Source organism: Macaca thibetana, chromosome 12 (assembly GCF_024542745.1).
Source record: "Macaca thibetana thibetana isolate TM-01 chromosome 12, ASM2454274v1, whole genome shotgun sequence".
NCBI lineage: Eukaryota > Metazoa > Chordata > Mammalia > Primates > Cercopithecidae > Macaca > Macaca thibetana.
The window spans coordinates 8,890,314-8,905,959 of record NC_065589.1 but is presented as its reverse complement, the minus strand read 5'-3'; the positions used below and the strand labels follow the sequence as shown (position 1 = coordinate 8,905,959).

Below are 15,646 nucleotides of genomic sequence, written 5' to 3'. Positions count from 1 at the left end.
ATTCACTCGCCTCAGCCTCCCAAAATGCTGGGATTTCAGGCATCAGCCACCACATCTAGGCAATTTTTCTATCTTTTAAAAGACCCGCTACTGAATCTGCCCAATTCTGTGAAGGATGTCTTTAAAAAAATCCCCATATATAACAAATTCTACTCAAGTTACAGTTTGGTTCTTAAATAGTTTTTGCTTTATACATAGTGATTAGATTGGTGAATATAGGTTTGAGACTTGTATTTTCTTCACATAGTTTGCTGTTATCATTAAATAATAATCCTTAAAATACATTTTCTCTGATACCAGTATTGCTACTCCTATGTTATTTTTTGAATCCCCATCTCTTTTAATTTGAAAATAATTTGTGTGCAAGTGGGTGGCTCACTCCTGTGATTTCCACCCTTTGGGAGACCGAGGGAGGGGGATTTCTTGAGCCCAGGAGTCTGAGAGCAGCCTGGGCAACATGCTGAGACTCCATCTCTACAAAAAAATAAAAAAATTATCCAGTTGTGTTGGCGCACACTTGTGGTCCCAACTACTTGAGAGGCTGAGGCAGGAGGATCACTTGATCCCAGGAGGTGGAGGCTGCAGGAGGTGAAGGTATGCCATGTTCACTCCACCTCACTCCAGCCTGGGTGACAGAGCGAGGCCCCATCTCAAAAAAAAAAATAAAAATTTATTTGGAATGTGAAAATCTTGTTTTAAAGTTTAGAAAACATTTTTATAAATTCCAATATGAAAAGCTGGGTGCAGTGGCATGTGCCTGTGGTCCCAGCTACTTGGGAGGCTCAGGTGAGAGGATCATTGAGCTCAGGAGTTTCAGCTCCTGTGGTTTGTTGATTGACTGAAAACACACAAAAACCCAAAATGAGTTTAATCTGATAATTTCTTTTGATGTCAGCATTCTGATTCTGTACATAATTGTATTCTTTCCATTGAGTGTAAGCTCAATCCTTTAACAGAAATTTCCTTTTTCCTTCTTAATTTTAGAATTCCACAGCACTTTTCCATTTCCATGGAGACGCAGTGCAGCATCTTCAAGTCTCCAACTCTTACATCTGTCTCTTTCACTTGTAAGAGCCCTTGTGATTATATTGTCCCACCAGACATCCAGGATAATCTCCCCATGTCAAAACCCTTACTTAAATCACATCTGTAAAGTTTCTTCCACCTGTAATGGAACATATTCCCAGGTTTGAGCAACTACAGTGTAGATACTTTTGCAGGGCTATGATTCTGCCTACCGCAGACACTAAGCTTAAAGTGAAACCCACATCTTATCCAAAGCTTGGAGGTTTTCTTCTATTTGGCCATTTAAATTTAGTTGTTGTTCCTGTCCTCCATAGTCTTCTATTCTCCAGGCTTCAGAGCTATCAGCTTACCATTCAATTATCTCCTTTTCTCTTTATCTTCCTTTTTTTTTATTTTTAAAAAGCAATACTTTCGAAGAGCAAAAATTTTAGAATTTGATGAGGTTTATTCTAGTGAAGTTTTTATCGTTTGTACTTTTTGTACCCTAAGGATGCTTTGTCTACCTCAAGATATAGTTTTTACGTTCTCTTAAAAACATTAAAGGGTTCCAGTTTGTATGTTTAGCTCTGTGAGATTGGCAGAGGGGAACTGGATCACTCAGGTCCGGCTTTCGGGATGCCTTTTTCTGTCTCTGGACTTTGCTGGGGTGACCTCACTGACACCCATGGCTTCAACTACCACGTATCCTGATGGCTCCAGGTCTATCTGTGCAGCCCAGATCCCTCTTCATCTCCAGACCCTGGAAGCTGATGCCTTGGGCAGCTCCTCCTATTTCCCAGGCACCAGGAATGTGAGCTTCTCCCTCCCCACAGTGCTCCTCTCCTCAGGGTCCCCATGTCTCTGAAGGCACCATCTTCCAAGATACGTGGGCCTCCCCAGGGTCTAGGAGTGCCAGACATGTAACTAGAAATGAGATGGCATCACTGTCTAAATAAAACACCACTAGATGGAGATAGAACAGGGGAGCCCCTTGAATGTGGCAAGAGCACCCTCCCAGGCATGTTCCACCCTCATCCCGGGCTCATCAGGAGGGTGCTTAGGAGGCACACAGTTTTAAGGGGGTTGGAGGAATAGTTCAGAGGCTGAGATGTTGCACCCACAGCTGAGAATCCCTTTGTAGCGCTCTGTGTCCTCACAAATCCCCAGAAGTCGTTCTCCCTTGGGGAGTCATCAAGCCCTTACAGACCTGCCCTCTCTGTGCCATCCTGCATATGCCACCCTTGAGCTAGGTGTCCCTCTGATGGACACATCTATTCACTGCCTGTTCCATGGGTTCTGTCCAAAGGTGGAATCTGTTATTAATGTGGACTTCTAATGGGGGTAACTTCCTGCCTAAGGGAAGCCTCAGCCTCACCAGCAATGGCAGACACAGCCAGGCATGTAGACACAGAGGAAGTGCGATGGAAAGTGTGCCCAGCCCAGAGAGCCTGCCCACATCATCCTGGGGTGACCAGGACGAGGAAGCATCAGCAATCTTGCGAGCACACGAAGGAGTGACTTTCTGGAGTGGGACGAGCCTCATGGGCATGAGACCGTTGTGAGTGCTCAGGGTCCCTCCCTTAGAAAGGCACACATTTAATTCTTCACCTTGAAATTTGACCTAGGGACCCCACAAATTCTGCAGCCCATTCTGTTCTGTAGGAACCATTCTTATCAGAACTTGGTGCTGGATTGACTTGGAGAAAAGCCTGATCATAACCTTCAGGATGAAATAAAGGCCTGGGTGAACGGACACTTTAGTCTCTAACCAGACTTGCAGAAGACTGGAGCCTTCAGCATTCAGAAGAGGAATTCAGACTGTGCAAGATCTGAGGCCAGGCTCCAACTCCCCCTGGTCCCTTGGTGAGCAGGGAGCTCCCTGAACCCCTGTGGGTCCTTGCTAGGGTTGTCTTTCCCATGTGTGCTTTAGACAGCAGCACGTCTTATCCCATGGGATAGATGGAGAATTCTCAACAAAACCTTCCCAAGAATCCGATCATCACATCTTGAGCTCAGCCTTCCTGTAGCTTTTTAAAATATTGCCAGCCACTTCAGAGAGAGTCCTCTTTCATCCTTGCAAGAAACATCCTTGTGTGAAAAAAGACCAAGACCAGATAGCCAGCCTCCCCAGTCCCTGCTAGAGAAAGCTGGCTTAGCAATGTTGTACCTTTTTTGGATGTGCTGTGTTACTCATATATGAGAAGAAAGAGTTTTAAGAGTTAGCAAATAGGGTCACATCCAGCAGAGAACATTTGGTTGGGGACTAGGGCAGTGGTGGCTCCTCAGACCTCAGCTGCAGCCTGATAAACGTGGTTAACAGAGAAGTAGGAGGCAGTGACATGAAATGGGTGTTCACAGCCTTGTGTTGGGAATTGAATGAGAAACAAGAGCTTGAACTTGGATGTTCCCCAGAGTGAGCACAGGGTCAGATGAGTTTTTCAAGATAGGAGTGATCGGTCTTTCCCAGGGTGGGGCCCATAATGAAAGGCAATGATAGATTAACGAACAGGTAATAAGTAACTGGAGGAGGGCACTCTGTCTTCCAATTACATGATGATTTGCTAGGTGGCTCAGTGACAAGGTAATTAAGGTGAAGGAAACAAATGTAGCAGGCACAGCGTGGGGTGGACAGCCAGCTGCTGATGGCTTCTGCTGAGATGGCCACAGGACTCCAGGTTCCCCTGCCGCAGCTGGCCACAGGACTGCTGCTCCTCCTCAGTGTCCAGCCCTGGGCTGAGAGTGGGAAGGTGCTGGTGGTGCCCACTGATGGCAGCCACTGGCTCAGCATGCGGGAGGCCGTGCGGGAGCTCCATGCCAGAGGCCACCAGGCGGTGGTCCTCACCCCGGAGGTGAAAATGCACATCAAAGAAGAGAACTTTTTCACCCTGACAACCTATGCCATTCCATGGACCCAGGATGAATTTGATCGTCTTGTGCTGGGCCACACTCAATGGTTCTTTGAAACAGAACATCTTCTGAAGAGATATTCTAGAAGTATGGCAATTATGAACAATATGTCTTTGGTCTTTCATAGGTCTTGTGTGGAGCTACTGCATAATGAGGCCCTGATCAGGCACCTGAATGCTACTTCCTTTGATGTGCTGTTAACAGACCCGGTTAACCTCTGTGGGGCGGTGCTAGCTAAGTACCTGTCAATTCCTACTGTGTTTTTTTTGAGGAACATTCCATGTGACTTAGACTTGAAGGGCACACAGTGTCCAAATCCTTACTCCTATATTCCTAAGTTATTAACAACCAATTCAGACCACATGACATTCCTGCAAAGGGTCAAGAACATGCTCTACCCTCTGGCCCTGTCCTACATTTGCCATGCTGTTTCTGCCCCTTATGCAAGCCTTGCCTCTGAGCTTTTTGAGAGAGAGGTGTCGGTGGTGGATCTTCTCAGCCATGCATCCGTGTGGCTGTTCCGATCGGACTTTGTGATGGACTACCCCAGGCCGATCATGCCCAACATGATCTTCATTGGGGGCATCAACTGTGCCAACAGGAAGCCACTATCTCGGGTCTGTATTGGTGCCTTCATCCAATCAATGTTCCAGGCAAAACACTTTTTAAAAAATGTATTTACTTACAAGTGCTTCCATATCTACTTATCTTTCTAAAGATTTTATTTTTGCTTCTTTGTCGTAACAGTCTTCAGTGAGACAAACTGTTAAGTGGTCTCTAGTAGTGTATTTCAGGTTTTCAGTGGTCACTGAGAGGAAGAAGAGGTATGGATAAGGGTCTATCAAAGGATGGGCAAGGACTGCTGTGACTCACGGACACTGTTTGTAAAGGCACCGTCTTCATGGTTGTGCATGTCCTTCAGTTGGGGAGGAGCAGGGACACTACATTCAGAACTGATCCATCCTGGGGTTTTTGGCTTGCCTGATTTTCAGTAGAAAGATGATGCAACAGTAAATTATAATTGTTGGCATGATAATTTTTCGTGGTCCCATCTTGCCAAAGATAGAGAGGTGACCACCGGAGACCTAAGCACTCACAGGAAGTAGAAGTGTCAAAGAGGTTGACTCAGTTCAGTGGAAGTGGGACAGTGAAGGTGGGATGAATGTCTGTGATCAGAGAATGAAACATGGAGTTCAGTTTCCAGAGAAGGATCTGTGTTGACAGAAGTTTTTCTGACCAGGAGTTGGGGGTCTGGTGTATGATGTGGGGACATCGTAGAGTTGGGAAGGTACAGTGAAGGTTGCATGTCAAAAGGGCCTTCTTCTACTTGTAATGCTGAAATTATCAAGAGAGGGTGGAAGGGACTAGGGAAGAGATAAGACTGTGAACCTATAAGCCCAGTGAAGCTGGGACCAGTGATGAATGGACATCTGTCCAAGAAGGAAAGGGTTTCTCTGGAGGGGCTGAGCACATCACCAAACCCACCCTATCCCACTCCAAGTTTCTATAGTGAGATCTATTCTTTTTCCAAAAATGTCAGAGGCAGCTTTCATTAACCCAGAGTATTTGGGTTTCATTGAGATAGTACTTTGGGAGCTGAGAAACCAAATTCACACACCAATGAGTTTGGTTCTGAATCCATTGAGAGAGCCATGCTTTTTTTTTTTCTTGAGACTGAGTCTCATCCTGTAGCCCAGGCTGGAGGGCAGTGGCCCCATCTCAGCTCACTGCAGCCCCACCTCCCAGGTTTAAGAGATTCTCCTGCCTCAGCCTCCTGAGTGGCTGGGACTACAGGCACATGCCACCACTCCTGGCTTTTTTTTTTTTTTTTTTTTTTTTTTTTTTTTTTTTACTAGAGACAAGGTTTTGCCATATTAGCCAGGCTGGTCTTGAACTCCTGACCTCAGGTGATCTGCCTGCCTCAGCCTCCCAAAGTGCTTGGATTACAGGTATGAGCCACCGTACCCAGAGAGGGAACCATCTTTCTTGTGAGAGAACTGAGCCCTTTTTTTGTCATATTCACTGAATTTATATGAACTTCCATGAGTTTAGGTCCTTTGTATTCTTATTTCTGTACTTCTTTTTATTAGTGTAGGTATTATTGCAAAGGACACTAAACTTTATTTTTGTTTTTGATCAAACCACAAGGTATTTGTTCTACTGGTTTTCTTTTCCCCTTGTGCAATGTAGTTACTGAGCTGTAAAAAATATATATGTTCTTTAGATTTGTAAAAATGTAGAAAATTAGGAAGACATTTGAATAGTGACTGTGACCCTTTTCTTCTGGTTTTTCACTATGAATATGTTCTTTAGACTGAACTGCACTGGCTCAAATCTTCCCTCTCATTTTTCTAGCTATGTGACCTAGGACAGGTACCCTAACCATTGTAGTTTTAATGTTGTTACAGAGAGCACCCAATAAATATTATCTGTTATCATTATTATTATTTTAGTTTTATTGCATTTATTTTAAGCTGAATTTATTCCAGAGCCAGAGGCATTTTTTTTCTTCAGTTTCTTCTGGGATATCTTTTTCTCCTGTGCAACCTCATCCTCAGGTTTAGGAACAATTTGTTCCTTATCAGTAAAAATCATCTTGATATGGCGGTGGGGGTCATGTAAGGGTTAATCTGATAATGAGCTCTGCAAGACCCATGGCTCATTTGGATGCTTTGTTTACTTGGATATGCTTAATGATGAGAGAATCTGCACCTAAACCCTGACATTCAGCATTATTCTTTGCATTTTGAAGCATGTGCATCTAAAATCCAGCACCCTATTTGGGTCACCGACCCTGTGTCCAGCCCCACTGTTCGGCCCTGGGCACGTTGCCAGCCCCTCCATTGCAACATCGAAATGGTACACACTGCTTCCGTAAAGTGACAACTTTCAGACACTTGGTGGCTCTTTGTATATGCATATACTTGATGGCCTGGGTAGTTTCACGAATGTCCTTTAAGTGAATGGGAAAACTGAAACCTCTTGATTTGCATAATTTTGTGGTGTTTCTGGGTCAAGTGAATAAAGAAGAATTTTCACAGATCACCTTAGGCCTCTTAGAGGAAGAACTGTCATCATCATTACTAGAGTTTAAAAGACTCCTGAAGAACAAGGTGTTTCACCTGGAGACCTTTGCCACGTTCATGCCAATTTACTGAGTGCATGAAAGATCATTTATACCAAAATCTTTATCATGTGTTATCTGTGATAGGCATGCCATTATCATTTTTATTACATTAATTTCCTTGTTATTTTGTCACCCTTACTTACTTGGTTTGGTTGACCCTCAGATTTGAAATTTTTCTGCAAATATCCAAGACCACAGTTGAAATCTTATGTTTTTTCTCCCTCTCTTTCTCCTTGATTTAGAGTTTATGATAGGTTGAATTATTTGATTGGTCTTCTCAAAGAAATAACTGTGGAATTTGTATATTCATTTTACTGTTTCATTTTCTGTTTCATTAATTGCAGCTTATTTTTGCCTTAATGATTTCATCCTAGTTTCTTTTGGTTAATTTGTAGCTGCTTTTGTAACTGCGTTAGAGGAATGTTACGTTTCTTTACATTTGATTTTCCTTAATGAAATATTGAGGGCTCTGAGTAGAACTTTTTCTATGTCCCTTAGGTTTTGGTAAAAATTGCTGTTCTTTTCACTGCTTTTAGATAATTTAAATATCAGTTTTAAAATTTCACCTTTGATGCAGTGACTGTCCGTAATGAGTCTGTTTCCTAATTCTGATATCGTTAATAATTTTGTAGTCATCTCCCTCTTATTTTTTCTAGTTATTTTGGATTATAATAAGAATGTTTCTTGTGAAGAGACTGCTTAAAAAAATTCTTAATAGGTTACCTTGACGGTCTAATACAGAATTGTCCAATAGAAATATAATGTAAGCCACATACATAATTTAAACTTTTCTGGTGGGCATGTTAGAAACCAGCAAAAAAGAAACCGCTGAAATTAATTTGAATAATGCATTTTATTTAGCCAGATGTATCCCAAATATTATCCTTTCAACATGTGTTCAATATGAGATTATGACTTAACTATTTGACATAGTTTTTTTCTTGTTAAGTCTTCAGAATCTAGCGTATGTCTGACACAGCATATCTCCATTTGGAATAGCCACATTTCAAGTGCTCCGTAGTCCTATGCAGTTAGTGACAACAATATGGTCAATGTTTATAAATGTTCCGTGGACACAACTACAATTCTATCTTTTTGATTTTTTTTTTTTTTTTTTTTTTTTTTTCGGACTGAGTCTCGCTCTGTCGCCCAGGTTGAAGTGCAGTGGCGCAATCTCAGCTCACTGCAAGCTCCGCCTCCCGGGTTCATGCCATTCTCCTGCCTCAGCCTCCCGAGTAGCTGGGCCTACAGGCGCCAGGATGGTCTCGATCTCCTGACCTCGTGATCCGCCCGTCTTGGCCTCCCAAAGTGCTGGGATTACAGGCTTGAGCCACCCCTCCCGGCCTTTTCTTCTTTTTTGAGAATGAGTCTCGCTCTGTTTCCCAGGCTAGAGTGCAGTGGTGGAATCTCGGCTCATTGCAACTTCTACCTCCCACGTTCAACTGATTCTCCTGCCTCAGCCTCCCAAGTAGCTGGGACTACAGGTGCACAGCACCATGCTCAGCTATTTTTTTAATTTTTAAAAATTTTTTGTGGAGATGGGCTTTCATCATGTTGGCCAGACTGGTCTCAAACTCCTGACCTCTAGTGATTCACTAGCCTCGACCTCCCAAAGTGCTGGGATTACAGGCGTGTGCCACCACACTGGGCCAATTTTTCTATCTTTTAAATGATGCTCTACTGATCCTGCCCAATTCTGGGAAGGATGTCTTTTTAAAAATCCCCTTAAATAACAAATTCTGCTCCAGTTATATTTTGGTACTTGAATAGTTTTTGCTTTATACGTAGTGATTAGATCGGTGCATGTAGGTTTGAGACTTGTATTTTCTTCACATAGTTTGCTGTTATCATTAAATAATAACCCTTAAAATCCGTTTTATCTGATACCAGTATTGCTACTCCTATGTTATTTTTTTAAATTCTCCATCTCTTTTCATTTAAAAATGATTTGTGTGCAGGTGGGTTGCTCATACCTGTAATTTCAACTCTTTGCAAGACTGAGGCAGGAGGATTGTTTGAACCCAGAAGTCTGAGAGCAGCCTGGGCAACATGCTGAGACTCCATCTCTACAGAAAACCAAAAAATTATCCAGTTGCGATGGCACATGCCGGTGGTCCCAGCCACTCAGTAGACTGAGGCAGGAGGATCACCTGATCTCAGGAGGTGGAAGCTGCAGTGTGCCATGTTCATGCCACCTCACTCCAGCCTGAGTGACAGAGCGAGGCCCCATTTCAAAAAAATAAAAATTTCTTTGGCATGTGGAATCTTGTTTAAAAAGTTTAGAAAACATATTTTAAAACTCCAATATGAAAAGCTGGGTGCGGTGGCATGCGCCTGTGGTCCCAGCTACTTGGGAGGCTCAGGTGGGAGGATCACTGAGCTCAGGAGTTTCAGTACCTGTGTTTTTTTTTTATTTATTTATTTATTTATTTATTTATTTATTTATTTATTTAAAACACAACAAAAACCAAAATTGCTTCAATCTCATAGTTTCTTTTGATGTCGGCATTCTGATTGTCTGTTCCTAATTTTGTTCTTTCTACTGAATGTAAGCTCCATGCCTTTAACAGAAATTCCCTTTTTCCTTATTCATTTTGGAATTTCATGGTACTTTTCCATTTTTAGGGAGATGCAGTGCAGCGTCTTCAAGTCTCCCACTCTTACACCTGTCTCTTTCACTTGTAAGAGCCCTTGTGATTACATCGTCCCACCCAGACATCCAGCTCAAACCCTTAATTTAATCAGATCTGTGAGGTCTCTTCCATCTGTAACAGAACATATTCCAAGGTTTGAGGAATTACAATGTAGATACTTTTGTGGGGCTGTGATTCTGCCTACCGCAGACACTAAGCTTAAAGTGAAACCCACATCGTATTCAAAGCTAGGAGATTTTCCTCTATTTGGCCATTTAAATTTTTCTTCCTATCTTCCATAGAGTTCTATTCTCCAGCCTTCAGAGCTATCAGCTTACCATTCAATTATCTCCTTTTCTCCTAATCTTCCTTTTTTAATTTTTAAAAAGCAATACCTTTCAAAGAGCAAAAGTTTTAGATTTTGATGAGGTTCATTCTAGCAAGTTTCACCGTTTGTAGTTTTTGTACCCTAAGGAATCTTTGTCTACTCCAAGATGTGAAGATTTGTTTCTGTCTTCTCTTACAAACGTTAAAGGATTCCAGTTTGTATGTTTAGCTCTGTGAGATTGGCAGAGGGGAACAAGACCACACAGGTCAGTCTTTTGGGATGGCTTTTTCTGTCTCTGGACTTTGCTGGGGTGACCTCACTGACACCCATGGCTTCAACCACCACATATGCTGATGGCTCCAAGTCTATCTGTGCAGCCCAGACCCCTCTTCATCTCCAGACCCTGGAAGCTGATGCCTTGGGCAGCTCCTCCTGTTTCCCAGGCACCAGGAACTCCTCCCTCCCCATAGTTCTGCTCTCCTCAGGTCCCCCTAGGTCTCTGGAGTACCACCATCTTCCAAGGTACATGGGCCTCCCCAGAGTCTGGGAGTCCCACACATGTGACAAGAATCAGATGACTTCGCTGTCTAAATAAAACACCACTACTTGGAGGTAGAACACAGGAGCCCATGAATGTGGGAAGAGCACCCTCCCAAGCGTGTTCCACCCCTCACCTGGGCTCACCAGGAGGGTGCTTAGGAGGCATATAGTTTTAAGGGGGTTGGAGGAATAGTTCAGAGGCTGAGATGTTGCACCCATAGCTGAGAATCCCTTTCTAGTGCTCTATGTCCTTACAACTCCCCAGGAATCATCCTCTACTGGAGAGTTCCTAAAGCCCTTGCAGACCTGCCTTCTCTGTGCCATCCTGAGTGTGCTGCCCTTGAGCTGGGTATCCCCCTGGTAGATGCTTCCATTCACTGCCTGTCCCATGGGTTCTGTCCAAACGTGGAATATGTTATGAATGTGGACTTCTCATGGGAGTAACTTTCTCCCTAAGGGAAGCCTCAGCCTCACCAGCAATGGCAGACACGGCCAGGCAAGAAGACACAGAGGCAGTGAGATAGAAAGTGCCCACCCCAGAGAGCCTGCCCACATCATCCTGAGGCGACCAGGACAGGAGGCATCAGCAATCTTCGAGCACATGCAGGAGTGACTTTCTGGAGCAGGACGAGCCTCATGGGCATGAGACCCCTGGTCTCTCCCTTAGAAAGGCACACATTTAATTCTCCATCTTGAAATTTGACCTAGGGCCCCCACAAATTGTGCAGCCCGTTCTGTTCTGGAGGAACCATTCTTATCAGAACTTGGTACTAGATTGACTTGGAGAAAAGCCTGATCATAACCTTCAGGATGAAATAAAGGCCTGGGTGAATGGACACTTTAGTCTCTAAGCAGACTTGCAGAAGACAGGAGCCTTCAACATTCAGAAGAGGAATTCAGACTGTGCAAGATCTGAGGCCAGGCTCCAGTTAACCCGGGTCCCTTGGTGAGCAGGGAGCTCCCTGAACCCACCGTGGGTCCTTGCTAGGGTTGTCTTTCCCATGTGTGCTTTAGACAGCAGCACATCTTATCCCATGGTGTAGATGGAGAATTCTCAACAAAGCCTTCCCAAGAATCTGATCATCACATCTTGAGCTCAGCCTCCCTGCAGCTTTTTATATATTGACAGCCACTTCAGAGAGAGTCCTCTTTGATCCTTACAATAAATATCCTGCTGCAAAAAATGACCAAAACCAGATAGCCAGCCTCCCCAGTCCCTGCTAGAGAAAGTTTGCTTAGCAATGTTGTCTGTTTCTTGGATGTGCTGTGTTACTTATACATGAGAAGAAAGAGTTTTAAGGGTTAACAAATAGGGTCATCCAGCTGAGAGCATATGATTAGGGACCAGGGCAATGCTGACTCCTCAGACCTCAGCTGCAGCCTGATAAACGTGGTTAACAGAGAAGTAGGAGGCAGTGACATGAAATGGTTGTTCACAGCCTTGTATTGAGAATTGGATAAGAAACAAGAGCATAAACTTGGATGTTCCCCAGAGCGAGCGCAGGGTCAGATGAGTTTTTCAAGATAGGCATGATTGGTCTTTTCCAGTTTGGGGCCCACAGTGAAAAACAATGATAGATTAATGGTTAATAATTAACTGGAGGAGGGCACTCTGTCTTCCAATTATGTGTTGATTTGCTAGGTGGCTCAGTGACAAGGTAATTAAGATGAAGAAAGCAAAGGTAGGATGCACAGCATGGGGTGGACAGTCAGCTGTCAGTGGCTTCTGCCGAGATGGCCACAGGACTCCAGGTTCCCCTGACGCGGTTGGCCACAGGACTGCTGCTCCTCCTCAGTGTCCAGCCCTGGGCTGAGAGTGGGAAGATGCTGGTGGTGCCCATTGACGGCAGCCACTGGCTCAGCATGCGGGAAGCCGTGCGGGAGCTCCATGCCAGAGGCCACCAGGCGGTGGTCCTCACCCCGGAGGTGAAAATGCACATCAAAGAAGAGAACTTTTTCACCCTGACAACCTATGCCATTCCATGGACCCAGGATGAATTTGATCATTTTGTGCTGGGCCACACTCAATGGTTCTTTGAAACAGAACATCTTCTGAAGAGATATTCTAGAAGTATGGCAATTATGAACAATATGTCTTTGGTCTTTCATAGGTCTTGTGTGGAGCTACTGCATAATGAGGCCCTGATCAGGCACCTGAATGCTACTTCCTTTGATGTGGTGTTAACAGACCCGGTTAACCTCTGCGGGGCGGTGCTAGCTAAGTACCTGTCGATTCCTACTGTGTTTTTTTTGAGGAACATTCCATGTGACTTAGACTTGAAGGGCACACAGTGTCCAAATCCTTACTCCTATATTCCTAAGTTACTAACGACCAATTCAGATCACATGACATTCCTGCAAAGGGTCAAGAACATGCTCTACCCTCTGGCCCTGTCCTACATTTGCGATGCTGTTTCTGCTCCTTATGCAAGCCTTGCCTCTGAGCTTTTTGAGAGAGAGGTGTCGGTGGTGGATCTTCTCAGCCATGCATCCGTGTGGCTGTTCCGAGGGGACTTTGTGATGGACTACCCCAGGCCAATCATGCCCAACATGGTCTTCATTGGGGGCATCAACTGTGCCAACAGGAAGCCACTATCTCAGGTCTGTGTTGGTGCCTTCATCCAATCAAAGTGCCAGGCAAAACACTTTTTTAAAAAATGTATTTACTTACAATTGCTCCCATATCTATTTATCTTTCCAAAGATTTCATTTCTGCTTCTCATTGTCATGATAGCCTTCAGTGAGATAAACTGTTAAGTGGTCTCTAGTAGTGTATTTCAGGTTTTAAATGGTCGCTGCGAGGAAGAAGTAGACAAGAATGTTTGTCAAAGGATGGACAAGGACTGGTGTGACTCGTGGAGACTGTTGGTTTGTAAAGGCACCATCTTCATGGTTGTGCATGTCCTTCAGCTGGGCAGGAACAGGGACATTACGTTTGGAACTGATCCATCCTGGATTTTTTGCTTGTGTGATTTTCAGGGGAAAGATGATGCAACAGCAAATTACAATTGTTGACATAATAATTTTTAGTGGTCCCATCTTGCGAAAGATAGAGAGGTGACCACAGGAGATCTAAGCACTCACAGGAACTAGAAGTGTCAAAGAGGTTGACTCAGTTCGGTGGAAATGGTGCAATTAAGTTGGGATGGATGTCTGTGATTAGAGAGTGACACATGAAGTTCAGTTTCCAGACAGGGATCTGTGCTGACAAAAGATTTTCTGGTCGGGATTTGGGATCTGGTGCATGATGTGGGGACATCTCAGAGTTTGGTAGGCACAGTGATGGTTGCATCTCAAATGAGTCTTCTACTTGGAATGCTGAAATTATCAAGAAGTGGTGGAAGGGGCTAGGGAGGAGATAAGACTGTGTATCTATAAGCCCAGTAAAGCTGTGGACAGTGATGAATGGACATGTGTCCAAGAAGGGAAGCATTTCTCAGGAGAGGCTCATCACATCACCAAATCCACCCTATCCCACTCCATGTTTCTATAATGGGATCTACTCCTTTACTAAAAATTTCACAGGCAGCCTTCATTAATCCAGAATATTTGGGTTTCATTGAAATGGTACTCTGGGAGCTAAATATTGTTTCTTTTTACTTGGTGTGCCATGTACGTCATGAGAGAATTCAGCCTTTTTATTTCATATTCACCGAATGTATATGAACTTCCATGACTTTAGATCCTTTTGTATTCTTATTTCCGTACTTCTTTTTATTAACATAGGTATTATTGCAAAAGACTCTAAGCTTAATTTTTCTTTTTGATCAAACCACATGATGATTTTTTCATTGGTGGTTTTCCCCCTTATGCAATGTAGGTATTCAATTATAAAATATGTATTTATTAGGTTTGTAAAAATGTTGAAAAGTGGGATGGCATTTAAATAGTGACTGTTGCCCTTTTCTTCCAGTTTTTCTTTCTTTCTTTCTTTTTTATCATTATACTTTAAGTTCCAGGATACAACGTGCACAACGTGCAGGTTTGATACATAGGTATACATGTGCCATGTTGGTTTGCTGCACCTATCAACATCAACTCGTCATTCACATTATGTATTTTTCCTGATGCTATCCCTCCCCCAGTTCCCCACCCCCAAACAGGCCCCAGTGTGTGATGTTCCCTGACCTGTGTCCAGTGTTCTCATTGTTCAATTCCCACCTATGAGTGAGAACATGCAGTGTTTGGTTTTCTGTCCATGTGATAGTTTGCTGAGAATGATGGTTTACAGCTTCATCCATGTCCCTGCAAAGGACATGAACTCATCCTTTTTTATGGCTACATAGTAATCCATAGTGTATATATGCCACATTTTCTTAATCCAGTCTATCATTGATGGACATTTGGGTTGGTTCCAGGTCTTTGCTATTGTGAATAGTGCCACAATAAACATACGTGTGTGTGTGTCTTTAGAGTAGCATCATTTATAGTCCTTTGGGTATATACCCAGTAATGGTATTGCTGGGTCAAGTGGTATTTCTAGTTCTAGATCCTTGAGGAATCGCCACACTGTCTTCCACAATGGTTGAACTAATTTATACTCCCACCAACAGGGTAAAAGAGTTCCTATTTCTCCACATCCTCTCCAGCATCTGTTGTTTCCTGACTTTTTAATGATCACCATTCTAACTAGCGTGAGATATCACATTGTGATTTTGATTTGCATTTCTCTGATGACCAGGGATGATGAGCATTTATTCATGTGTCTTTTGACTGCATAAGTGTCTTCTTTTGCAAAGTGTCTGTTCATATCCTTTGCCCACTTTTTGATGTTTTTTTTTTTTCTCTCTTATAAATGTGTTTGAGTTATTTGTAGGTTCTGGATATTAGCCCTTTGTCAGATGGGTAGATTGCAAAAATTTTCTACCATTCTGTAGGTTGCCTGTTCACTCTGATAGTAGTTTCTTTTGCTGTGGAGAAGCTCTTTAGTTTAATTAGATCCCATTTGTCTATTTTGGCTATTGTTGCCATTGCTTTTGGTGTTTTAGTCATGAAGTCCTTGCCCATGCCTACGTCCTGAATGATATTGCCTAGGTTTTCTTCTAGGGTTTTTATGGTTTTAGGTCTAACATTTGAGTCTTTAATCCATCTGGAATTAGTTTTTGT

General features: G+C 43.4%; 1 protein-coding gene across 5 annotated transcripts in view; it reads left to right on the top strand.

The window, feature by feature from the left end:
- The window catches only part of LOC126933130 (UDP-glucuronosyltransferase 1-6), a 113,874-nt gene that overhangs the window by 50,678 nt on the left and 47,550 nt on the right, over positions 1 to 15,646 (top strand). The window contains exon 1 of one of the 5 annotated variants that reach the window (XM_050752684.1): positions 3,633 to 3,854. The exons of 2 other annotated variants lie outside the window; for them this stretch is intronic. In XM_050752684.1, the coding sequence (XP_050608641.1) occupies positions 3,648 to 3,854 (207 nt within the window). In that variant the 5' untranslated portion in view covers positions 3,633 to 3,647. Of the gene's footprint in view, positions 1 to 3,632; positions 3,855 to 11,567; positions 13,142 to 15,646 lie in introns of those variants that run through there. 2 more of the 5 variants (XM_050752685.1, XM_050752686.1) reach the window with 2 other exon arrangements.